General features: G+C 42.2%; 1 protein-coding gene across 4 annotated transcripts in view; it reads right to left on the reverse strand.

The window, feature by feature from the left end:
* Positions 1-691: 691 nt before the first annotated feature.
* LOC110527722 (rho guanine nucleotide exchange factor 3) overlaps positions 692-27,870 on the reverse strand; it is a 121,412-nt gene continuing 94,233 nt past the window's right edge. For 3 of the 4 annotated variants that reach the window (XM_021609182.2, XM_021609183.2, XM_021609181.2), the window contains 9 exons: positions 24,451-24,558; positions 20,942-21,118; positions 11,237-11,299; positions 10,398-10,494; positions 10,151-10,227; positions 6,716-6,973; positions 6,422-6,592; positions 1,491-1,677; positions 692-1,297 (listed from right to left, as the gene is read on the reverse strand). In XM_021609182.2, the coding sequence (XP_021464857.2) occupies positions 900-1,297; positions 1,491-1,677; positions 6,422-6,592; positions 6,716-6,973; positions 10,151-10,227; positions 10,398-10,494; positions 11,237-11,299; positions 20,942-21,118; positions 24,451-24,558 (1,536 nt within the window). In that variant the 3' untranslated portion in view covers positions 692-899. Of the gene's footprint in view, positions 1,298-1,490; positions 1,678-6,421; positions 6,593-6,715; positions 6,974-10,150; positions 10,228-10,397; positions 10,495-11,236; positions 11,300-20,941; positions 21,119-24,450; positions 24,559-24,732; positions 25,472-27,870 lie in introns of those variants that run through there. The other variant, XM_021609184.2, reaches the window with a different exon arrangement.

Raw genomic sequence — 27,870 nt, forward strand, 5'->3', positions numbered from 1 at the left:
GAAGAAGCCTGATATGGAGGTCTTGAGCTGGCGTGGTTGCACATGGTCTGCGGTTGGATGTACTGCCAAATTCTCTAAAACAACATTGGAGGCGGCCTATGGTAGAGAAGTTTACATTTTATTATCTGGCAACAGCTCTGGTGGACATTCCTGCAGCCAGCATGCCAATTGTACACTCCCTCAACTTGTGACATTGTGTTGTGTGACAAAACTGCACATTTTAGAGTGGCCTTTTATTGTGCACCTGTGTAATGGTCATGCTGTTTAATTAGCTTCTTGATATGCCACACCTGTCAGGTGGATGGATTATCTTTGCAAAGAAGAAATACTCACTAACAGGGATGTGAACAAATTTGTGAGTATGGAACATTAAAATGTTGCGTTTATATTTTAGTTCAACACAAAGAAAATATCATCAGTGTATTCTCTTAGCTCTGGGAGGCCACAGTAGTACTGCAGTGGGATAATGTGTGATGGCAGTGTCTCTAGAGGCCCAGAGTCGGACCAGGAGAGACAACAAAAATACAGTCCTGTGGTCCCAGTCATGTCTGCCTTCCCTCCTCTCCAGGTAGACATCCACAGTAGACCTGACAGTCACAGCTAAGATACATGGTTGTCACTGCTACAGACAACACCACAGTCTCATAGAAAGATGCTCAAGAGAGAATGAGAGTTTTTTTTTTTTTTTTCAAGTTCAGCAACAAAGAAAACTAACAAATGAAAAAAGTGGGTAGAATAAAAAAAAAAGTGCTCCAATTTTCCACAGTGTATTTCTTCCCTCCCGTATATAGGGAGCATTGCCATGTTGCCACCAATACTGCCAAGGTTTAACCTTTAGCCTCTCTAACCCAGAGAGGTCATGACACCCCGAAGGTCACACTTCTGATGGCCTGCTACTACTAGAGTCTGTTTGGTCCATCAGGGCAGCCTGTGGGGGAGGCCAAAGCCTCGCTTGTGTCCATGTCCATGCTACAGCCTGGAGAGTCGACAGACGAGTCACTGTCGCAATGGTCCATGCTTTTTGGCTGGGGGGCCAGTGGTCCTGAGAGGGGAGGTGTTGTAGGGCTCAGAGGGCCGTGGGGGCTGAGTAGGCTTGGAGGGGGCTCTGGGTCACTGATGCTGGTTTCCACCCCGACAGGAATCCCCAACCCCACAACCCCCATGGCCGACTCAGCAGCTCCTTTGGCCTGTCGAATGCAGTTGAGCCACTGCTGTTTGTTGAAGGCATCGCTGGCTTGGAAGGAGTGGGAGTGGAGCTGGCTACTGCTATGAAACGACACTCTGAAGAAGTTCTTGGCTGAGGAGAGGAGAGATGAGGTTAGACAGGGGAAATTCGATACAAGCAGATTGCAAGTTAATGACCACAGTGGGCATTAATAGACCAGGGGTGCCCAGCGGCAACAGTCCTTCTCCGCTAGTGATGAACCAAAGAGATCCTAGAATTCATATAAAAAATGTTATATATGTAAGTCAATGGCGTAAACACTTACTCCTCTCGTTGTTGCTGAAGGCTCCTCTGATGGAGCCTCCCAGGCGTATCACCCCGTCCTGCAGGTCCTCCCACTGCAGCTCTCTGACGGGGATGGGCTGGCGGTACAGCTGGTAGTACAGCTGCTCATTGTGGGCGATGGCTCTAGTGATGACCAGCACGTCCTGGAACAGGAACACATGCAGCTTCTGGAGAACGAGGGGAGAGGAGGGTGTTAGGGTATAGGGTTTTTGCCTACTTTAAAACATATATTTATCAAGGTTTCTCATGGAGGTACAAAACAATTAACTGCATTGGAAATAATGTAATTGGACCAAACAGATAGATACATACATACATACTTTGACAGGGCTTTGACTGTAATGGATTAAAGTCTAGCTACATTTTCTGGTTCCTGCCTCATGTCAGCATCGGTTTGGACATGAAGCTGTAGCCAATATGCATATCACCTATAATTTGACATTTTTATTTACGTACATGAAAAATAGATTTGAATATTGTGCCAATGTTGGCCTCTTCTGATCGAAGTAATTGATATTGTAATTACATTTTTATATATATTTCTTGTCCATTCAGATAGCTTAAATCTATATTCTTGTCTGATATATATATATATATATATATATATACACACAGTGCCTTGCGAAAGTATTCGGCCCCCTTGAACTTTGCGACCTTTTGCCACATTTCAGGCTTCAAACATAAAGATATAAAACTGTATTTTTTTGTGAAGAATCAACAACAAGTGGGACACAATCATGAAGTGGAACGACATTTATTGGATATTTCAAACTTTTTTAACAAATCAAAAAATGAAAAATTGGGCGTGCAAAATTATTCAGCCCCCTTAAGTTAATACTTTGTAGCGCCACCTTTTGCTGCGATTACAGCTGTAAGTCGATTGGGGTAGGTCTCTATCAGTTTTGCACATCGAGAGACTGACATTTTTTCCCATTCCTCCTTGCAAAACAGCTCGAGCTCAGTGAGTTTGGTTGGAGAGCATTTGTGAACAGCAGTTTTCAGTTCTTTCCACAGATTCTCGATTGGATTCAGGTCTGGACTTTGACTTGGCCATTCTAACACCTGGATATGTTAATTTTTGAACCATTCCATTGTAGATTTTGCTTTATGTTTTGGATCATTGTCTTGTTGGAAGACAAATCTCCGTCCCAGTCTCAGGTCTTTTGCAGACTCCATCAGGTTTTCCAGAATGGTCCTGTATTTGGCTCCATCCATCTTCCCATCAATTTTAACCATCTTCCCTGTCCCTGCTGAAGAAAAGCAGGCCCAAACCATGATGCTGCCACCACCATGTTTGACAGTGGGGATGGTGTGTTCAGCTGTGTTGCTTTTACGCCAAACATAACGTTTTGCATTGTTGCCAAAAAGTTCAATTTTGGTTTCATCTGACCAGAGCACCTTCTTCCACATGTTTGGTGTGTCTCCCAGGTGGCTTGTGGCAAACTTTAAACAACACTTTTTATGGATATCTTTAAGAAATGGCTTTCTTCTTGCCACTCTTCCATAAAGGCCAGATTTGTGCAATATACGACTGATTGTTGTCCTATGGACAGAGTCTCCCACCTCAGCTGTAGATCTCTGCAGTTCATCCAGAGTGATCATGGGCCTCTTGGCTGCATCTCTGATCAGTCTTCTCCTTGTATGAGCTGAAAGTTTAGAGGGACGGCCAGGTCTTGGTAGATTTGCAGTGGTCTGATACTCCTTCCATTTCAATATTATCGCTTGCACAGTGCTCCTTGGGATGTTTAAAGCTTGGGAAATATTTTTGTATCCAAATCCGGCTTTAAACTTCTTCACAACAGTATCTCGGACCTGCCTGGTGTGTTCCTTGTTCTTCATGATGCTCTCTGCGCTTTTAACGGACCTCTGAGACTATCACAGTGCAGGTGCATTTATACGGAGACTTGATTACACACAGGTGGATTGTATTTATCATCATTAGTCATTTAGGTCAACATTGGATCATTCAGAGATCCTCACTGAACTTCTGGAGAGAGTTTGCTGCACTGAAAGTAAAGGGGCTGAATAATTTTGCACGCCCAATTTTTCAGTTTTTGATTTGTTAAAAAAGTTTGAAATATCCAATAAATGTCGTTCCACTTCATGATTGTGTCCCACTTGTTGTTGATTCTTCACAAAAAAATACAGTTTTATATCTTTATGTTTGAAGCCTGAAATGTGGCAAAAGGTCGCAAAGTTCAAGGGGGCCGACTACTTTCGCAAGGCACTGTATATACATACACTGCTCAAAAAATAAAGGGAACACTAAAAATAACACATCCTAGATCTGAATGAATGAAAGAAATATTCTTATTAAATACTTTTTTCTTTACATAGTTGAATGTGCTGACAACAAAATCACACACAAATGATCAATGGAAATCAAATTTATCAACCCATGGAGGTCTGGATTTGGAGTCCCACTCAAAATTAAAGTGGAAAACCACACTACAGGCTGATCCAACTTTGATGTAATGTCCTTAAAACAAGTCAAAATGAGGCTCAGTAGTGTGTGTGGCCTCCACGTGCCTGTATGACCTCCCTACAATGCCTGGGCATGCTCCTGATGAGGTGGCGGATGGTCTCCTGAGGGATCTCCTCCCAGACCTGGACTAAAGCATCCGCCAACTCCTGGACAGTCTGTGGTGCAATGTGGTGTTGGTGGATGGAGCGAGACATGATGTCCCAGATGTGCTCAATTGGATTCAGGTCTGGGGAACGGGCGGGCCAGTCCATAGCATCAATGCCTTCCTCTTGCAGGAACTGCTGACACACTCCAGCCACATGAGGTCTAGCATCGTCTTGCATTAGGAGGAACCCAGGGCCAACCGCACCAGCATATGGTCTCACAAGGGGTCTGAGGATCTCATCTCGGTACCTAATGGCAGTCAGGCTACCTCTGGCGAGCACATGGAGGGCTGTGCGGCCCCCCAAAGAAATGCCACCCCACACCATGACTGACCCACCGCCAAACCGGTCATGCTAGAGGATGTAGCAGGCAGCAGAACGTTCTCCACGGCGTCTCCAGACTCTGTCACGTCTGTCACATGTGCTCAGTGTGAACCTGCTTTCATCTGTGAAGAGCACAGGGCGCCAGTGGCGAATTTGCCAATCTTGGTGTTCTCTGGCAAATGCCAAACGTCCTGCACGGTGTTGGGCTGTAAGCACAACCCCCACCTGTGGACGTCGGGCCCTCATACCACCCTCATGGAGTCTGTTTCTGACCGTTTGAGCAGACACATGCACATTTGTGGCCTGCTGCAGGGCTCTGGCAGTGCTCCTCCTGCTCCTCCTTGCACAAAGGCGGAGGTAGCGGTCCTGCTGCTGGGTTGTTGCCCTCCTACGGCCTCCTCCACGTCTCCTGATGTACTAGCCTGTCTCCTGGTAACGCCTCCATGCTATTGACACTACGCTGACAGACACAGCAAACCTTCTTGCCACAGCTCGCATTGATGTGCCATCCTGGATGAACTGCACTACCTGAGCCACTTGTGTGGGTTGTAGACTCCATCTCATGCTACCACTAGAGTGAAAGCACCGCCAGCATTCAAAAGTGACCGAAACATCAGGAAGCATAGGAACCGAGAAGTGGTCTGTGGTCACCACCTGCAGAACCACTTTTATTGGGGGTGTCTTGCGAATTGCCTCTAATTTTTACATATTGTCTATTCCATTTGTACAACAGCATGTGAAATGTATTGTCAATCAGTGTTGCTTCCTAAGTGGACAGTTTGATTTCACAGAAGTGTGATTGACTTGGAGTTACATTGTGTTGTTTAAGTGTTCCCTTTATTTTTTGGAGCAGTGTATATCAACTGTTCTATACTCCTCAGACTAGAAAATAGTTAACACCAGTGTGGAAGGTATTTTATTTTAAATACACTCCAGTTGACGTGCTGTATTTCATACACAAGTCTCAGAGATATAGTCAGGTCCGACATTTTCGGCACCCTTGATTAAGTTAAAAAAAGACAGCCTTTTTCTAAAAGTATTTACTTATTATTTTGTCACATACACCAGATAGGTGCAGTGAAATGTGTTGTTTTACAGAGTCAGCCATAGTTGTAAAGGCGCCTCTGGAGCAAATTAGGGTTAAGTGCCTTGCTCAAGAGCACATCAACAAATTTTTCACCTTGACAGCTCGGGTATTCGAACCTGGAAAATTTCGGATGCTGGCGCAACGCTCTAACCGCTAGGCTACCTGCCACCCTCTTTGAGCTTGGAGAACACATTGGAAGGGATCTTAGACCATTCCTCCAAACAGAATCTTTCCAGATCCTTAACGTCCATCATCTGCCCTTATGGACTGCCCTGCATTTAAAATGGATTTCAAATAGTATTTGAACCCAGGTCCGGACGCCTCCCCCTCTACTCGGTTGTTATCTCAGTAGGAAAGATGACCCAGCGAGTGCCTAGAGGTGAACCTACTCTCTCAGAGCTGACTCCTGACCTCCAGTAGACCGATTGATATGTGGTGAGAGAGGTGCTTTAAGGGTCATGGTCAAAGGGTTTACTCGTACCATCACGGGTCTGTGTGGATTCAGAGGCTATTCATATATCTAAAATGGCAATAAGGTAAATCTATTAGAGGAAGACACTGCCCCCGCTCTTAAAAAAAACACCTCACCATTGACTTTACTTATGTCAGAGGACATAGCTAGCAGTGGCGTGTCATTAAGCATTTTAATTGACTGTCAGTGGATATTACAGTGCAGTGTTATAGTACTGTTACTGCTTTTCGTGAGTGACACTGAAAAGTAAATGGACAGAAACACTCACAGCGTCCATGTTATTATTCAGGTAAATGTCCATCCTTGCAAATGTCCATCCTATCCTTTTGTATCCCTCCCTACCCTATCTCACTGCCACTCCAAAGTGTTGTGTTATTATGATCGACAGAGCACTACTCACAGCACCCCTGTTGTTCTTCAGTTCCCCGTGACAGCTGAGGATGCGGGAGCTGTCAATGAGTAGGTCTCTCTGGCTGCCCTCTAGGTAGAGGAGACGTTCCTTGTAGAAACGACACTCTGACTCGCCCGTCTGGGTGTTGATCTCTGCCACGATGCTCTGGATCATGTTGATCTGGAGAGAGGGAGAGATGGAGAAGGGTTGTGAGTGAGAATGTATGTGTGTGTGTGTGTTTGTGTGGGGGTGTCAGTGTGTTTGCGGATATGTGGGTCTCTCAATCTCTCCCTCTCTACTCACTGCCTCATCCAGGTACTGTCGGTCTGGATGGTCGTTCGGCGTGTGTTTGAGGATCTCCCTGAGCAGCAGGGGGTATTTGACCAGCCGGCTCCTGGGTATATCCAGGAAGTTCCACAGGTCCAGCTTCCTGCTGAAGGGCGACTCCAGGCAGCGCTGCAGGAAGTCGTGCACCCGGTGGTCCTGCTTCTTATGGTCCAGCAGAGCCTTGGCTGCCACCTGATTACTGCAGTATGAGTTGTAGGAGTCTAGACAGGGAAGCTGGAGAGGAGAGAGAGGGGGACGTAGATCAAGGAAGAGGTCAGTAATGGTGTTTCTGCTTCAGATAAGTGCACACTTTGCAAAGTAGCTCTTATTTATTGTGCACATGTTTCAGAGATGTTAGGCCTCCAGACATTCCTGGTCTAGCTCTGTGTAGCATTCCCGTATGACCAACGACTCCAAGTCTTTATATATTGAGAAGAATACAAGAATGGAGTACCAGTGTGCTGGAGTTTTTGTCAAACTGCTCTTCCATATACCTGGACGACATCACATTGAAAGCTTTAGGAATGTACTGTAACTGGGCATGTGCAGCCAGAGCACAGCAGATGAACAGAAGTACAGAGAGAGGGAGGGAGGGAGGGGCTAAGTGAGTGGGTGTGGGGATGAAATCTCTTGCCTACTACAACTACATTCTGTGTACCACTCATACTATTTTGAACATACGGCTTAGTAAAAATGTAGGCAGTAAGCAACAAATATCAACATACTATGCTCACCCTTACTGAAAATGTGTCATCTAATGCGGAATTGCGCTGTTTCCCCATTCGTTAATTTTGTTAGCACCTCCCCTTATCTGAAGGGGCGGCAGGTAGCCTAGGGGTTAGAGGCGAGCCAGCAGCCGGAGTTGCCAGTTCGAATCCCAGGTCCAACAGGAAAAATCTGTCGGTAAGCGAGCTGGCAACCGGAGGGTTGCTGCATCAAATCCTACATGCCATTGCCTGCCGTTGTGCCCTTGAGCAAGGCACTAGGCCCTGACATCGATCATGCTCTTTGAAGTAAATAATCAGAGAAGCTTTCTTGGTATCATCTATTATAGAGCCAAGAGTTTGACCAGGATTTGTTTTTTGTTTTTTTATGTTTTTTTTTACTGTGAGCCAGAGGCTCTTTCTCAATGAATCTTTCCTTGATTCCTCAAATAATCTCTCCACCTCCTTTTTAAACTGCTTTGGAGAAGGGAAGGACATTGGACCTCCTCTAATACAGTCAGAGGCAAGAAGAACTCTAAAATAGTACTTACATTTCTATTGCTTCATTCTGTGCAGTGTATTGGGAGGTGATGTCGATGGGAGAGGGGTTGATGGGGTGCATGTTCACATTCGTACATCCACATGACTAACCCGGAGGCAGCACTAGCCTCACAATCCTTTTTCATAGGAACACCACTAACAATCACCTCGTTCTTCATGGAGGAAAAAAAACTTAAAAATCCTAAAAACTTAGGATGACCATTTAATCGTTGAAGGTCATTTTCATGGTGGATTGATCTGAAGTTCTAGCATGAGGAAATATAGGACAGAGAACTTGCTTTGTTTCACTTTTCATTGTTTAAAAAGTGACCAATAGATGCTTTGGAGATTAAGTGGAATTTGGAAATCTTTACTCTATTACGCAACCACATTGACATCTTTCCGTGGTGGAGCAGAGTTCAGAGGAGAAGGGCAAGTAAACCCCTGAGAAGCAGGGGAGCAGAGGAGGCTCTCCGCATCCTTGTCAGGCATACATTGTTCCCCATAACTACCTAGTGTAAACAAAAAGTAGGGATGAAGCGAAGGCGGGATGGAGAGGAGCTGCTCAGCATCAATACACTAAGAGCCTTGGACACACTTCACAGCACTGCAGAACTAACCCGATTCCAGCTCTTTGCTAAGGTGTCCAGCTAAAGTGTCACTGCACACATTCTGAGGAAGTTATCATGACATGTTACCTAAGAGCCTTGTTTTAACCTCCACACAGGGTAACCAAACTCCACACCAGTAGGAGATTTCTCTGGGTGTTGCAACAACGGCTACTGTGGGTGTGTGAACCCCAGATGTCAACTTACTGAGCTTGGAGTGCACGCACACTACACAGAGCTCTGATCACACACACTTCGCAGTTGAAGTACACTGGGCCAATAAGACACATGATGACTCTGTTTTCATAAGCTAGCTATGCTATGAAAAACAAACATCTCAGGCTGCCTCATGAACTAGCTGTTTTGAGGGTTCTCGATGGCTGAATCCATCCTCAGAAAAGTATTGAGTAAATTGATGCTGTGTGAAGTGAAGTGACACAAAACCACTTAGTTTGCCAGTGAAACAAGGACAAATTTAGCTCCCTCTCTCCCCATAGGCCAGTTCAGTTTACTGTTTTTGATTTGCCACACACACCACCCCTTAAATATTTCCACATTTTGTTCTGTTAGTCTGTATTTAAAATGTATTAAATTTAGATTTGTTTTTCCACTGGCCTTCACACAATACCCCATAACGTCAAAGTGGAATTATATTTTAAGAATTCTTTCAAATGAAAATCTGTAACATCTTGAGTCAATAAGTATTCAACCCCTTTGTTATGGCAAGCCGAAATAAGTTCAGCAGTAAAAATGTGCTTAACAGGTCACATAATAAGTTGCATGGATGCAATAATGAGTACCACGTTTCATATTTTCAAGCATGGTGATGGCTGCATAATGTTATGGGTATGCTTGTCATTGGCAAGGACTAGACATGGAACACTGGTACATTTAATCATGTTTACATACTGTTTTACCCATTTCATATGTATACTGAACAAAAATATAAAAATGCAACATGTAAAGTGTTGGTCCCATTTGTCATCAGCTGAAATAAAAGATCCCATACATTTTCCATAAGCACAAAACGTATCTCTCAAATTTTGTGCACAAATTTGTTTACATCCCTGTTAATGAGCATTTATCCTTTTCCAAGATAATCCATCCACTAGACAGGTGTGGCATATCAACAAGCTGGTTAAAACAGCATGTTCATTACACAGGTGCACCTTGTGTTGGGGACAATAAAAGGCCACTCTAAAATGTGCAGTTGTGTCACAACACTATGCCACAGATTCCTCAAGTTTTGAGGGAGTGTGCAATTGGCATGCTGACTGCAGGAATTTCCACCAGAGCTTTTGCCAGATAATGTAATGTTTATTTCTCCACCATAACTCACCTCCAACATCATTTTAGAAAATTTGTCAGTATGTCTAACTTGTTTACTGTTAGATATTCCCACCTCGGGCATGTGTAGTATGAACATACAACTGATTGCAAAGTCTAATCAGTATTGAAAACTGTAATATAATCAAGTTGATCCATCAGTTTTTCCTGTTTACGTCACATGGTCAGGAAAACCCTCATCCCCTACATATGATCATAACGGATGGTCTTACCCAGTCCACTAGGATGTGCCCCACATGTTCTGTGGAGCCGTCTGGTTTCCTGGCCTCTCGCAGTCGACTCAGCAGATCTGAATAGTGAGTAGAAGGAGCGGTCTCAACCTCTGTCTAATGGTTCATTTGGGTGTTAGTGTGTGTGTGTATATGGCTGTGTGTTGACTTCTGTGTTTGTGTGAGCAACTGTGTTTCTTTGCAATTGCCTGTTCTTGTGGTTCGGTCCTTTGTAAGCATTCATTCTCACCTTCATGCAGCGGAATGAGAGATTCCAGGGTTCCGAAGATCTGGTTGAGCTCATGTTCTGTCATGATGGACAGTTTCAGCATTGGGTCATGGTACGCCTACAGGTACAGAGAAAGTAGAATGTTAAGTTGGAGTCACAGCAATGCAACCCAACACTACTTTTCTCACTTGTTACATTAAAACAAGTTTTAGAAGCACTAAAACCTGAATCAAGTGTGAGCCCTGAAGATGAAAAACTCTTGGTATTTTTCAAATGTAGACATCCATGTCATAAGCTACGAATGAACAAGTGTTTGATACGCTACTTGATCATAGCTCAGACGTAATATAAACAACACATCCAATATTAGTGGGAAAAAAAACTTTATCCCCTTGACAAAACGGCACTAAAAAAAGACAACAGACGTCAAATGGGGCTGGCAGGTAGCCTAGAGGTTGCAAGATTGAATCCCTGAGCTGACAAGGTAAAAATCTGTCGTTCTGCCCCTGAACAAGGCAGTTAACCCACTGTTCCTAGGCCGTCATTGAAAATAAGAATTTGTTCTTAACTGACTTGCCTAGTTAAATAAAGGTTTAATAAAAATGGGACATCTCCATCAGATATAAAATACATTTTCGCAACAGTATTAGACTTATAAATAGACCAAACATCTGTTGGCATATTGTTGTACATCTACTGTAATGGTCAAAAACACACACACACACACACCACGGGGTCTCAAGTGTGTGATTGTCGGAGCGTAGGAGAAACTGGAGCCTGGCTGATCAGCAGGGTAGAATAACTCAGCTGTGACACTCAACAAAAAGGGAAATTATCTTTATTGGAAAAGCAGATTGTACCTTCTTGGCCAGCTTCAGATCCTCAATGAGATCCTTCTCCCCTCGAGAAAGCTCAAAGATCGCCTGCAAAACACACAGAGGAAGACAGAAGATAGACAAAGAGAGAACTGTGAAACAAGGGTCTCCACGTAGACAAACATCTCAGTGAGAAACAACAATTCATGCATCACCTTCAAAAGATTGCATGTTTTATTTATTAAATATTTTTTCTAGAAAAAAGGAGTCGATATGAAGTATGCGCGTTTCACAACAGTGACAGACTAATCTAAAGCGCTCAACGCGTCGCCACTCTAAAGCCACAAGACTTTACCACCAGACTTCTGTTGCACAGAAGAAAACACAGGACCCCTGACCCCTCAATACTTCCCAATGCACAGATGGATGATTTTCTAAAACAGCCTATTCCATTTTCACTGTCCTTTGATGTCTACTCTGTGTGGCCTGAGAGGTGGAGTCCCAGTTTGAGTGGAAGGTGGTGGGGCATGTTGTTTCAGACAGGCCTGACTAATTTGAACTGTGAAAACTGAATTATATAGCATTTGATCCTCTAGTCTAGAGTCTCCCGTCTGACTATGCTCTGCCCTGGTAGAGTGGTGAACCAGGCGGAGAATCAATGGAGCCCCTTCACCCACTCCTGCTGCTCCTCTTTACAGTAACTGTCCAGTGAAAACAGAATACTAAGTGAGGTTAACTCGTACCCAAATAAATTGTGTTAACTCATCCTATACTCGTATGTGGCCAAAGCATAAATTGAAGAAAAAACACACACAAAAAAAAAATATATATATATATATATATAAAACTTCTATCTCAAACAGACCGTATAAAAATTGCTTCCCATTACCTCAGAAGATGATTTTGGTATGTTATTAGGATCCCCATTAGCTGTTGCAAAAGTAGCAGCTACTCTTCCTGGGGTCCACACAAAACATGACATAATACAGAACATTAATAGACAAGAACAGCTCAAGGACAGAACTACATTAATACACTTTTTTTTAAAAAGGCACACGTAGCCTACGTATCAATACCAATAGAAACAAAATATCTAGGTCAAATAGGCGTTGTGCCGTGAGGTGTTGCTTTATCTGTTTTTGAAACCAGGTTTGCTGTTCATTTGAGCAATTTGAGATGGAACGGAGTTCCATGCAATAATAGCACTATATAACTGTACGCCTTCTTGAATTTGTTCTGGATTTGTGGACTGTGGTGGCATGTCTAGTGGAGTCAGTGTGTGTCAGCTCCGTGCATGTTGACTATGCAAACAATTTGGGATTTTCAACACATTGTTTCTTATAAAAAGAAGTGATGCAGTCAGTCTCTCCTCAAGTCTTAGCCAAGAGAGACTGGCATGAATACTATTTATAATCAGCCCTGTGATTACAATGAAGAGCAAGATGTGCCGCTCTGTTCTGGGCCAGCTGCAACTTAACCAGGTATTTCCTTGCAGCACTCAACCACACGACTGGACAATAATCAAGATAAGTCCTGCAGGCTCTAGTTTTGTCTTGCTTTTTGGAATGTGGTGTTAAAGCAGAGCATCTCTTTATTACGGACAGACCTCTTCCCATCTTTACAACCATTTACAAGTACATTAGAGTGTCTAGTTTGAGAAACAGACGCCTCACAAGTCCTCAACTGTCATTAAATCTGGTTAGAGACAGTTTGCGCTGTTCTGTGAAGGGAGTAATACACAGCGTTGTACGAGATCTTCAGTTTCTTGGAAATTTCTCACATGGAATTAGCCTCCATTTCTCAGAACAAGAATAGACTGGCGAGTTTCAGAAGAAGGTTGTTTGTTTCTGGCCATTTTGAGCATGTTATCGAACCCACAAATGCCGATGCTCCAGATACTCAACTAGTCTAAAGAAGTTTAATTGCTTCTTTAAATCAGTACAACAATTTTCTGCTGTGCTAACATAATTCCTAAAGGGTTTTCTAATGATCACTTAGCCTTTTAAAAGGATAAACTTGGATTAGCTAACACAATGTGCCAATTGGAACACAGGAGTGATGGTTGCTGATAATGGGCCTCTGTACGCCTATGTAGATATTCTATTAAAAATCAGCCGTTTCAAATTACAATAGTCATTTACAACATTAACAATGTCTACACTGTATTTCTGATCAATTTGATGTCATTTTAATGGACAACATTTTTTGCTTTTCTTTCAAAAACAAGGACATTTCCAAGTGACCCCAAACTTTGCACCTCGTCAATATCACTCGGCCATCGCTCATCCATATATTTATATGTACATTCTTGTTCCATCCCTTTACTTAGATGTGTGTGTATTAGGTAGTTGTGGAATTGTTAGATTACTTGTTAGATATTACTGCACTGTCAGAACTAGAAGCACAAGCATTTCGCTACACTCACATTAACATCTGCTAACCATGTGTATGTGACCAATAACATTTTATTTGATTTCAATTTGTCAATGCCAGGTTTGTCATTATCGATCGTAAACAATACTTTTTCCACCTCTCCCACACTACTGTAACTTTACAAATTCAAACTTGCAATGCTTTTCTTTCATTATTTGTTTTTTTATGCATGAATACGATGGCTCACTTGACATTTCCTGCCTAAGTTTGCCAATGAAGTAATAATTAAAATAATTGTGATGAAGAAGCCATCTGATTTGATAAAATATGGAGTTGAATTTGTCTTTCTGCCCATAATTTCATTTACTCAAGTTTTTTCCTATCATTCTTTATATCATTAATTTTAGCTTCATAATATTTTCTGTTAAATCACATAATTTCTCAATTTGCAGTAAGTCAGCCAGTCAGATGTACAGCCAGACTTATTAGCCACTCGTTTTGACCCATCTCTTTCAGCCATACAGTTTTTCAAAATCTCATCAATTCATGGAGCCTTAACAGTTCTAAAAGTCAGTTTCTTAACATATCCATGTTTATCAATAATTGGAAGAAGCAATTAAATAAATTAATCAAGTGCAGCGTCTGGATGCTCCTCATTAACTTCTCTAGGGTAGGGAATTTTGGATAAAAAGCATGCCCAAATTAAATATGCATATAATTAGTAGATTTGGATAGAAAACACTCTGAAGTTTCTAAAACTGTTTGAATGATGTCTGTGAGTATAACAGAACTCATATGGCAGGCAAAAACCTGAGAAAAAATCAAACCAGGAAGTGGGAAATCTGAGGTTTGTAGTTTTTCAACTCTTGCCCTATCAAATATACAGTGTCTATCGGGTCATGTTGCACTTCCTAAGGCTTCCACTAGATATCAACAGTCTTTAGAACCTTGTTTGATGCTTCTACTGTGATATGGGGGCGAATGAGAGGTCTGCCAGCAGCCACGAGCTCAGTCTCGCGCGTTCACGTAATTGCATTTCTGAAGACAAAGGAATTCTCAGGTTGGAACATCATTGAAGATTTACGTTAAAAACATCCTAAAGATTAATTCTATACATCGCTTGACATGTTTCTACGGACTGTAACGGAACTTTTGGACTGTCTGCTCGTGCGTCATGAAGTTGGATTACTGGACGTGCTAACAACAAGGAGGAATTTGGACATAAATGGACATTATTGAACAAAACAAACATTTATTGTGGAACTGGTATTCCTGGGAGTGCATTCTGATGAAGATCAAAGGTAAGTGAATATTTATAATGCTATTTCTGACTAATGTTTGACTCCAACATGGCGGATATCTGTATAGCTTTATTTGTCGTCTGAGTGCCGTACTCAGATGATTGCATGGTGTGCTTTTTCCATTAAGCTTTTTTGAAATCTGACACAGCAGTTGCATTAAGGAAAAGTGGATCTAAAATTCCATATGTATAACACTTGTATCTTTTAGCAATGTTTATTGTGAGTATTTCTGTAAATTGATGTGGCTCTCTGCAAAATCACCGGATGTTTTGGAACTACTGAACATAATGCGCCAATGTAAACTCAGATTGTTGGATATAAATATGAACTTTACCGAACAAAACATACAGGTATTGTGTAACATGAAGTCCTATAAGTGTCATCTGATGAAGATCATCAAAGGTTAGTGATTCATTTTATCTATATTTCTGATTTTTGTGACTCCTCTCTTTGGCTGGAAAAATGGCTGTGTTTTTCTGTGACTTGCCTCTGACCTAATATAATCGTTTGTTTTGCTTTCGTCGTAAAGCCTTTTTGAAATCGGACACTGTGGCTGGATTTACAACAAGTGTATCTTTAAAATGGTGTAAAATACATGTATGTTTGAGACATTTTTATTATGGGATTTCTGTTGTTTTGAATTTGGCGCCCTTCAGTTTCACTGGCTGTTGACAGGTGGGACGCTACCGTCCCACGTACCCTAGAGAGGTTAATCACATCATACCAACAAATATTTTTAACATCATCCACATAAGAGGCCCAGCAAAATCTTTTGTAAGATCTCTTATATACTATTTTAGGCCAAGCTTTTGAAACTTTGGCTTTCCTGGATATAGCCATAATATTGTGATCACTGCATCCAATCAGTACCGATACAGCTTTAGAACAAAGTTCTACAGTATTAGTAAAAATGTGATCGATACATGTGCATGACCTTGTAGTTTTTATTAACACCCTGGTAGGTTGACTAATAACATGAACCAGATTACAGGCATTGGTTACAGTGAGAAGCTTCCTCTTGAGTGGACAGCTTGATGAAAACAAGTCTATTCAGGTCCCCAAGAAAATAGACCTCTCTGTTTACATCACATACACTATCAAGAATTTCACACATATTATTTAGTTACTGACTGTTAGCACTTGGTGCCCTATAACAACACCCCAAAATAAAAGGGTTTAGATGTACCACAACACTTCTCTAAGCTTTACAGGGATATGGCTCTGAATATATACATTAACACCTCCCCCATAAGCATTTCTGTCTCTTCTATAGATGTTATATCCATGTATTGCTACTGCTGTATAATCAAATTAATTATCTAAGTGAGAGTCTCAGAAATGGCTAATATACAGTTGCAAGAAAAAGTATGTGAACCCTTTGGAATTATCTGTATTTCTACATAAATTTGACAATTTTATCTAATCTTCCTCTAAGTCACAACAATAGACAAACATTGTGCTTAAACAAATAACACATACATTATTGTATTTCTCTTGTCTATATTGAGTACACAATTTAAACATTCACAGTGTAGGTTGGAAAAAGTATATGAACCCCTTGGCTAATGACCTCTCCAAAAGCTAATTGGAGTCAGGACTCAGCTAACCTGGAGTCCAACCAATGAGACGAGATTGGAGACGTTGGTTAGAGCTGCCTTGTCCTATAAAAAAACACTCACAAATCGGAGTTAGTTATTCACATGAAGCATTGCCTGATGTGAAACATTCCTCGAACAAAATATATCTCAGAAGACCTAAGATTAAGAATAGTTGACTTGCATAAAGCTGGAAAGGGTTACAAAAGTATCTCTAAAAGCCTTGACGTTCATCAGTCCACGGTAAGACAAATTGTCTATAAATTGATAAAGTTCAGTACTGTTGCTACTCTCCCTAGGAGTGGCCATCCTGCAAAGATGACTGCAAGAGCACAGTGCAGAATGCTCACTGAGGTTAAGAAGAATCCTAGTGTCGGCTAAAGACTTACAGAAATCTCTGGAAAATGCTAACATCTCTGATGAGTCTACGATACGTAGAACACTAAACAAGAATGGTGTTCATGGGAGGACACCACGGAAGAAGCCACTGCTGTCTACAAAAAACATTGCTGCATGTCTGAAGTTAACAAAATGGACCTGGATGTTCCACAGCGATACTGGCTAAATATTCTGTGGTCAGATGAAACTAAAGTTGTGGTGTTTCGAAGGAACACACAACACTGTGTGGAGAAAAAAAGGCACAGCACACCAACATCAAAACCTCATCCCAACTGTAAAATATGGTGGAGGGAGCATCATGGTTTGGGGCTGCTTTGCTGCCTCAGAGCCTGGGCAACTTGCTATCATTGATGGAAAAATTAATGTTTATCAAGACATTTTGCAGGAGAATGTTAGGCTGTTTGTCTGCTAATTGAAGCTCAACAGAAGTTGGGTGATGCAACAGAACAACGACCCAAAACACAGAAGTAAACAAACAGAATGGCTTCAACAGAAGAAAACATGCCTTCTGGAGTGGCCCACTCAGAGTCCTGACCTCAACCTGATTGAGATGCTGTGGCATGACCTCGAGAGGGGTTTACAACTGGGCATCCCAAGAATATTGCTGAACTGAAACAGTTTAGTAAAGAGTAATGGTCCAAAAGTCCTCCTGACCATTGTGCAGGTCTGATCCGCAACTACAGAAAACATTTGGTTGAGGTTATTGCTGCCAAAGGAGGGTCAGCCAGTTATTAAAGGGGGTTCACATACTTTTCCCACCAAGGACTGAAGGTTTACACGGTCTGGTCAATTTAGATATGAAAATGTATAATTGTTTGTGTGTTATTAGTTTAAGCAGACTGTTTGTCTATTGTTGTAACTTAGATGAAGATCAAGTCAAATTTTATGACCAATTATTGCAGAAATCCATGTAATTCCACATACTTTTTCTTGCCACTGTATGAATGGTATCTGATGTTAGCAAGTTATTGATTCATGAACCTTATTTCTAAGGTTACATATATTAATGGGATATTTTCAGCCCTATCCTGGGTAGCTTATCAGAGATAGACATAATATGGAAAAGAGCAAACAAAGAGATACTAATTGAATAATATATATTTGTGTGTGCGTGTGTGCACTGCTGGGTTGAAGCTATGAACCCATAGGCTTGGCTTTCTCATCCCTTCCAGGCTTCTGGAAACGAGGGTGGACAATGAGCCTGTCATAGTGGATGTAAGCAATGTCCCCACGCGCTCTGGCAGCTTTCATGGCTGAGATCAGTTCTTACCTCTTCTGGCCCACTGCTTCAGAAAAGTCCTCGATGAGGAAGATATACATTTCTCTCAAGTGCTTGGCTCTTTCCAGAACAGCTACCTTGTCCTTGAACCTCAGGAACTCGACCACTATCGGCCCGGGACGGTGGTGGTTTTTCCAGTCCTGTGGGTGCATTCTACCTCAAACTTTTGGTGGTCAATCTTCAATTTCTCAGAATTTCCCTCACTTTGTCCTGTTTTTCAGGTCCTAGACCTCTAGTCAGGTCATCTATTATTTGAAATCGTCAAAACAATGTTGATTCTGCTTTTGGAACTATTTTTATTAGTTTAAAAGATCCTTCAGCTGTGATAGAGAGACCCCACTGTCCTCAACAGTTGGCTTTGGTCTTTGTCATGGTAGCCGGCAACGTAGGTTACGCGGTTACACCTCGCAGTTACAGACAGGGCAGGTCACAGGGATGATTGAACACAACAAACAGCAGGGATTTAGACAGCCACAAACCCGGTACAATCCACGGTCCCAGCCACAATGGCTAACCGTGTCACAGGCTGCTTTCAAGCCCTCAAGAAACCCCGCTAGCTTGATAGGCAGCTAGCTGACATTTCAGCCTGTTTTGGTAGGATGGAGTTTTGGCCTGCCTGGTGACATCACTAGGCAGTAAATTTGTTCCAAACTTTCTGCCAATGACAACTAGTTTTCAGTTTTCCCTTCCCTACTCAGATCAATCCCAGACAGTCGTAGCAAAATTCTTGCTCAATAAATATTTTTGTTTCTTTTTGACCACTAACACTTTACACTCGTGGGAATTTGCCTATATAGAAAGGGCTACATTGAAATGTTTCTTACAGAAAAAATATGAAAAGCATATGCTTAACCATGGTAGCAATTGAAAGGGAACAGTTTGGAGATAATGTGGAAATTATTATACCAAAATGTGAGGACTACAGTTCACCTGACAAGACTGAATCCAAAACATTACGCTGTTGATTTTATGTGCATTTTAGATTTACTATACTTTGCTGTATTTGTTGATAACGAAATCTGAAAATGTGGAGTAGGTGCAACATAAGACAAAAAAATGACAAGGGTTTGAGTGAGAGGACTAACTGGTGTCTCCCAAGTGGACACACACACCTCTCCAAAATGTACACAGTCCCGAAGCAATTTCAATGCACTTTTATGACTCAAAGAATAGTCTTCAACTATAAAAAGGTACTTTTTTGAGCTCTCCTATCTGTGCCGTTCAGAAACTTAGAGCAAGCACACTTGTACACAATTACTGTTGTTGTTAACGCAATCCAAAAACAGACCAATATAAAATCACAATCTGGGTCAGTTGGGCAGGATTTGAAAGCTTGTTCTATTGCCAATATGACTAGCTAAATTATAAAATATGATCTTACAGTGTTAGGCTTTCACAAAGGCAATTCAGAGAAACAGATGGTAACTTTGGTGCACTTAGAAAGCAGTCATCAGTGCCTTCAGTTGCATGTGCCAAGGCAAATTTTCTTCACAATTTAAAAAAATAAAAATAGTAGGCTGGCTCATTCTGTTCAGAACAACCCAGGGTATGACGACATGTAATCTTGTTGCTGTACATCAAACATGGTGATCATAAATGGTGACACTGATGATTTGGATACGTGAAGCGCACATATTTTTGGCTAGCTTGTATGGCATCAAATCGGTATTTATTATAATCCTCAATGTCTCATCTTTCAAAATAAAATGTTCATCTTAAATTTACAGCATTTCCCTCTGACAATTTTTGGGGCAAAAGTTGCCCAATTACCAGGAGGGATGGGGTCAACTTCTTGTTGCATGTGGTGCTCAAATTCAGTACGTTTGTCAGTCAAAACTCATGCAGCGCTTTGAAGTGCAGGGCCAGACCTCTGACGTCATGTGTAGTATGTTACTGTACAGCCAATTACAATCCAATGTTCACGGCTATTAGTGCCCAAATCTGCCATTTCCAACCCGTACGAGTGTAAAGGGCTACTTGAAAACAGAGTAAGATACTTAATTGTTACCCAGAAATGATATCAAGATAAAAACAGCTGCACTAGACCTTAAACTAAATGCATTATACCAGTATATACCATTATGCCATGTTAATATGATATCAATGGGGGCCCCCTTGAGGTCATTGCCCCTGGTCACATGCCCTGATTGATTGCCCAGACGGTATTCAGAACATCATTACTACAAGTTTAGATAGCTGGCAAAAAATCATTAGCCAACATGGCTTATTGAGTGACTTACATAACAAGAAAAACTACTGATGAAAATGTCACCTTGTGTATACTACCACGCTAACTCTCAACAGTAAGTTGAGAGCCCGACTGAGTTCCTAAAAAAATAGATTTAATTGTTTTGGGGTCGGGGGCCCGGTTTTTGGAAATTGATCCAAGGGCCTATAAAAGGCCGCCAGTTGCCCATCCCTGAACTAGGATCTAGGGATTCTCTCTCTAGTTTTGGATTTTGCTATGAGCCCTCAAACTAAAGTCTTCCATGCATTCTAGGAGATGCACATCCTTGGTATAGTCATGCTATTCTAAAAGTTTATGACATGGCCTCCATTTTAATGTCAGTTGAAATCAAAGCCAGACAAACCTTCCATCCAAAACTATGCAATACACTATACAGGTGCATATACAAGCCTGACAGTATTTATATTCCTCTGATAGTAACTGTGTACTCCCTTTTGTAACCCTGATAGTCTCGTCCATAAGCCGGCTCTCTGGAGACAAGGCTACCCTAGTGTTAGTAGCAGTGCTCGGACATAGTAACCTCCCGTACTACCCCTGTTGAAAAGCTTTCCGCACCTCTTGGCGATTGATCTCCTTGGACGACAGCATCTGGTGTCCAAGCCGCACGTCAAAGGTCTCGCTCCACAGCTTGCTGTCACGCCGCTTGGTGTTGGCAGGCGGGGCCGGCCGCGTCCATGGTCTGGGAGGCATGACCGACTCTGTTCGACTCTCACTGCGGAAGCTGATGGAACGCTGCGGAATAGAGAGAGAGAGAGAGAGAGAGAGAGACACAGGAAGGTGAGTGGTCCTGTGTGAGTGATTGAGAGAAGAGTATGAAAAGACAAAGATTAGAAAAATTGTCCTTCATAGGACATCAACTAGGAAGGATATAAAAAAGACCATATCAACACATTTGTTCTCATATGCCACTTACCTTATTTCTGATATCTGTAGGTTACTGTACAATTGTCTAGATTATCCTGTCTGTAATGCTATTCAAGCACTGTGCGACGATAGTGAGGCCAGAATAATTCAGAACACAACACATCATACACAGGTCAGATGAGGGCTGGCGTACTTAGTGGATGATGGTCTGGAAAGTGATTGATTTGGACTTAGAACATAACAGATAAGCTGGCTAGGGCTGGGCCTTCTAGGTCGGCCAATCCCGCTATTCATGTTTTATGTTTTTGTAGACATGTGTGGTGTAATTTCAATTGCCTTGACACAAATGGCTGTCTGTTTAGTCATTATGAGGTAAGACATTAAGGGGGTCATACATACTGTGCCTTCAGAAAGTATTCATAGCCCTGGACTTATTCCACATTGTTATGTTACAGCCTAAGTTAATTTCTTTCTCTCTCGCCCATCTACACACCCCACAAATACCCCGTAATTACAAACTGAACAAAGGGTTTTTAGAACGTTTTGCAAATGTACAAATTAAATACCTCATTTACAGTAGTCACATGTATACATGTTACAATCACATTTAGCAGTGATTACAGCTGAGAGTATTTCTGGTCTCAAGTCGCTCGCTTTGCACACCTGGATTGTACAATATTTGCACATTCTTTAAAAAAAAATATTCAAGCTCTGTCAAATTGATCATTGCTAGACAGCCATTTAAGTATTGCCATAGATTTCCAAGCCAAAACTGTAACTAGGCCACTCAGGAACATTCAAAGTCGTCTTGGTAAGCAACTCCAGTGTATATTTAGCCTTGTGATTTAGCTTATTGTGTTGCTCAAAGGTGAATTTGTCTCCCAGTATCTGTTGGAAAGCAGACAACCAGGTTTTCCTCTAGGATTTTGCCTGTGCTTAGCTCTATTCCATTTATTTTTAGCCTAAAAAACTCCCTAGTGCCATAACATGATGCACCCATCACTATGCTTGAAAATATGAAGAGTGGTACTCAGTTGTGTTTACCCCAAACACAACGCTTTGTATTCAGGACATAAAGTTAATTTCTTTACCACATTATGTGCAGTTTAACTTTAGTTCCTTATTGCAAACAGGATACATGTTTTTGAATATTTCTATTCAGTACAGGCGTCCTTCTTTTCACGCTGTCATTTAGGATAGTATTGTGGTGTCCATCCTCAGTTCTCCCATCACAGCCATTAAACTCCAACTGTTTTGAAGTCACCATTCATCTCATGGTGAAATCCCTGAGCAGTTTCCTTCCTCTCTGGCAGCTGAGTTAGGAAGGACGCCTGTATCGTAGTGACTGGATGTATTGATACACCATCCAAAGTGTAATTAATAACTCCACCATGTTTGAAGGGATATTCAATGTCTGCTTTTTATTTTAACCCATCTACCAAGAGGGGCCCTTTGCGAGGCATTGGAATACCTCCCTGGTCTTTGTGGTTGAATCTGTGTTGGAAATTCACTGCTCGACTGAGGTAGCTTACAGATAGAACTATGTGATGGGTACAGAGATGAGGTAGTCATTCAACAAAATAATGTTAAACACTATTCTGGCATACAGAGTGAGTCCATGCAACTTACAGTACGTTCGGAAATTATTCAGACCCCTTTCCTTTGTTACGTTACAGCCTTATTCTAAAATGCATTCAAATTAATTGTTTTCCTCATCAATCGACACACAATAGATTGACACACAATGACAAAGCGAAAACAGGTTTAGACATTTTTGCAAATTTGTTAAAAATGAAACAGAAATAGCTTATTTACATAAGTATTCAGACCCTGTTATGAGACTTGAAATTGCGCTCGCTCAGGTGCATCCTGTCTCCATTGATCATCCTTGAGATGTTTCTACAACTTGATTGGAGTCCACCTGCAGTAAATTCAATTGATTGGGCATGATTTGGAACCAACCTGTCTATACAAAAAGGTCCCACAGTCGACAGTGCATGTCAGAGCAAAAACCAAGCCATAAAGTCCAAGGAGACTTTTGTAGAGCTCCGAGACAGGAGCTGTCAAGGCACAGATCTGGGGAAGGGTACCAAAAACATGTCTGCAGCATTGAAGGTCCCCAAGAAGAGTAGCCTTCAACATTCTTAAATGGAAGAAGTTTGGAACCACCAAGACTCTTACTAGAGCTGGCCGCACGGCCAAACTGAGCAATCGGTCGAGAAGGGCCTTGGTCAGGGAGGTGACCAAGAACCCGATGGTCACTCTGACAGAGCTCCACTGTGGAGATGGGAGAACCTTCCAGAAGGACTCCACCAATTAGGCCTTTATGGTAGTGGGCAGATGAAAGCCACTCCTCAGTAAAAGGCACATGACAGCCCGCTTGGAGTTCGCCAAAAGGCACCTAAAAGGACTCGGACCATGAGAAACAAGACTCTCTGGTCTGATGAAACCAAGATTGAATCCTTTGGCCTGAATGCCAAGCGTCACGTGTGGAGGAAACCGGGCACCATCCCTACGGTGAAGCATGGTGGTGGCAGCTGTAATCGCTGCCAAAGGTCCTTCAACAAAGTACTGAGTAAAGGATATAAATACTTATGTAAATGTGATAGGTTTTTATACATTTTTGCAAATGTATAAAATATAAAAAACTGTTGTTGCTTTGTCATTATGGGGGATTGTGTGTAGATTGATTGGGAATAAAAACAATCCATTTTAAAATGTGGAAAACGTCAAGGGGTCTGAATACTTTCCAAATGCACTGACTCTTTAAGCAAATGTTTAATCTTGAACTTATTTAGGCTCTCCTAACAAAAGGTTGAATATTTAGACTCAAGACGTTTCAGGTTTTCATTTTGTATTCATTTGTAAACATTTTGAAGAGGGAAAAAAACAGTTCCACTTTGACATTATAGGGTTAGGCCAAGGACCAAAAATCTAAATTTAAATCAATTTTTATTTCAGGCTGTTAACAAAAGAAAATCTGGAAAAAGTCAAGGGGTATGAATACTTTCTGAAGGATCTGTACTCATGACAAGTCTAACAATGCATTATTACTTCATCATAATGCCTCATTCCTTCAGGCTAAAAAAAGTTAGTGTTACCAATGATATTTAACACTTTATCTGTAGTGTTTTGTCCTGTGCTTGTATTTGTCAGAATAGGTATTTCAGTAGACTATAAATGGTGGTGTAGTGTTGTACCTGCAGTGTTTGTCCGATCCGCTTCAGAGGTGCAGCCTTGACTGGAGGTATGAGGTTGGCCAGCGATGTAACCCGAGAAAGAGGCTTCACCCGCTTGTTACAGGGCTCCTGGAGAGACCAAAGACACTTTGTGATTAATGTTCGTATCTGACTGTGTGTTAAAATGGCAGAGGGGAGACAGCAGATTTTTTTAAAACAATAAAAAAAAAACAGAAAAGATGAAGAAAGAAAAGGTGGTAGTGGTGCAGATGAAACATTTTGTGGAGTCACAGTAGTTAATACCTTCTGCGTCCCAATCTCCATTGGATCCCATCAACACCAAAGCTTCAAGACTGGAGCCAGTTTAGGTGAACCAGCAGTACTGACCAGATCTGAGACCAGGAGGATAATATTCATCCTCATCGCACCTTGTCCTCTCTCTATCCCTCCCCCGCCCCCGTCACGACCACGGAGTCTCAGGTCTTCCTGACCAGCTGTTGCACCGTCAACCAGGGGTTACCCCTGTCCCATCTACATACATCCAAAAACATGTACGGTCTTCTCCTCTCCTCAGTGCCCCTCAAGGTTACAGTATACAGAGTCTGTCAAACATACAAGGTTTCCTGTAATCAAAACACAGACACAGGTAGCCGGTAGGTGATCGAGAAATCAAGGATGTCTTGTCCGCAACTCCAGCATCTTAACCAGTGAGATGTGCATGTTTCCCTTTTTCTATGACTCCCCATCCCGTCTTCATTCCCTCCCTCGTTTCCACCTCTGCAGGTTTCTCCGGCTGTGTCCTGTTCTTACCACGACAGACGATTTGACCTTACAGCAGTGAAAAGAGGTTTAGAATGCCCTTTGTTTCCTTCCGCAGCACTCCATCAGGATAACATTAGAAGATGAGATCCGACCTCCAGTTGCTGCAGTCAGTCAGAATCATCAGGGGGGAAAAAAACAGACTGACGGGAAAATATCTGCAACCTGCAAAACACCCTTGGCAGCAGCATCATCGCTCTATTCTCCCATCCTCCATTTCCCCCTTCTCCTGCTCTCTCCTTGTGACGTTGATCAGTATTCTGGGAACGCAGTCTTTTCAGACTGGGTAACCCCTCGTCACAATTCACACATGCCTGCTTCACACGTTTACACACACACACACACACACACACACACACACACACACGATAGGCCTGGCTATGCAGCAACAAAAGCAGGGCCATTGTGACTCATAAAAGATACAGGTAACTGCCAAAATAATGGAAACACTTGAGTAAATGAGGGATACAAGGTACACTGAAAACAGGTGCTTCCCCACAGGTGTGGTTCCTGAGTTAATTAAGCAATTAATATCCCACCATGCTTAAGGACATGTATAAAAAAATGCTGGGCAGGCCATTATTTTGGCTACCATGGCTATGGCCCCATAGGACGACAATGCCCCCATCCACAGGGCACGAGTGGTCACTGAATGGTTTGATGAACATGAAAAATCCTATTCCATGGCTGTGTCAGTCACCAGATCGCAACGCAATTGAGATTCTGGAGCGGTGCCTGAGACAGCATTTCCCACCACCATCAACAAAACGCCAAAGGATGGTGGACGTATGGAGTCGCATCCCTCCAATAGAGTTCCAAACACTTGTAGAATCCATGCAGGGGTGCTTTGAAGCTGTTCGGGCTTGTGGTGGCCCAAACCCCGATTTAAGACACTTTGTTGGTATTTCCTTATATATATCCCTTATATTCTCTCGATTGGAGAGAAGTGAGTGGCAGTTCAAATCAGACTTTACAAAATGGTGTAATCAAACACTACTGGCTTACTTAGGCTGAATCCCAAATGGCACCCAAGTCCCCTATTTGCACTATGTTGGGAATATGACTTGTCCGCAGAGATTCATTACTGTGAACTCAATATGTTGTTTAAATTCTTCTTATGCAATCCAACCCCCATAATCTGCAGACTATCTGATATTAGCGATAGGACCACGGGCTCGGCAATCTGTTCATGTGCCAATCAATATCATCAGCAGCAGCATCCCATCTCAGTGAAATGCCAGTCATTTAGTTGTTGATCTTTACAGGGGAGAGAGATGAGGGAAAGGGGGATACCTAGTCTGTTGTACAACTGAATGCAGTAAATGAAATGAGTCTTCCGCATTTAACCAAACCCCTCTGAATCAGAGGTGCGGAAGGCTGCCTTAAAAAAAATATATAGACTGATAGTACAGTCGTGGCCAAAAGTTGAGAATGACAAATATTAATTTCCACAAAGTTTGCTGCTTCAGTGTCTTTAGATATTTTTGTCAGATGTTACTATGGAATACTGAAGTATAATTACAAGCATTTCATAAGTGTCAAAGGCTTTTATTGACAATTTACATGAAGAAGATGCAACGAGTCAATATTTGCAGTGTTGACCCTTCTTTTTCAAGACCTCTGCAATCCACCATGGCACACTGTCAATTAACTTCTGGTCCACATCCTGACTGATGGCAGCCCATTCTTGCATAATCAATGCTTGGAGTTTGTCAAAGTTCTCAATGGGATTAAGGTCTGGGGAGTTTCCGGCCATGGACCCAAAATATTGATGTTTTGTTCCCCAAGCTACTTAGTTATCACTTTTGCCTTATGGCAAGGTGCTCCATCATGCTGGAAAAGGCATTGTTCATCACTAAACTGTTCCTGAATGGTTAGGAGAAGTTGCTCTCGGAGGATGTGTTGGTACCATTCTTGATTCATGGCTGTGTTCTTGGGCAAAATTGTGAGTGAGCCCACTCCCTTGGCTGAGAAGCAACCCCACACATGAATGGTCTCAGGATGCTTTACTGTTGGCATGACACAGGACTGATGGTAGCCTCGTCTTCTCCGGACAAGCCTGGTCTTCTCCGGGCAAGCTTTTTTCCGGATGCCCCAAACAATCAGAAAGGGGATTCATCAGAGAAAATGACTTTACCCCAATCCTCAGCAGTCCAATCCCTGTACATTTTGCAGAATATCAGTCTGTCCCTGATGTTTTCCCTGGAGAGAAGTGGCTTCATTGCTGCCATTCTTGACACCAGGCCATCCTACAAAAGTCTTCACCTCCCTGTGCATGCAGATGCACTCACACCTGCCTGCTGCCATTCCTGAGCAAGCTCTGTACTGGTGGTGCCCCAATCCCGCAGCTGAATCAACTTTAGGAGACGGTCCTGGTGCTTGCTGGACTTTTGTGGGTGCCCTGAAGCCTTCTTCACAACAATTGAACCGCACTCCTTGAAGTTCTTGATGATCCAATAAATGGTTGATTTAGGTACAATCTTACTGGCAGCAATATTCTTGCCTGTGAAACCCTTTTTGTGCAAAGCAATGATGACAGCACGTGTTTCCTTGCAGGTAACCATGATTGACAGAGGAAGTACAATGATTCCAAGCACGACCCTCCTTTTGAAACTTCCAGTC

The sequence above is a fragment of the Oncorhynchus mykiss genome, chromosome 7 (assembly GCF_013265735.2).
Source record: "Oncorhynchus mykiss isolate Arlee chromosome 7, USDA_OmykA_1.1, whole genome shotgun sequence".
In the NCBI taxonomy this organism is placed as follows: Eukaryota; Metazoa; Chordata; class Actinopteri; order Salmoniformes; family Salmonidae; genus Oncorhynchus; species Oncorhynchus mykiss.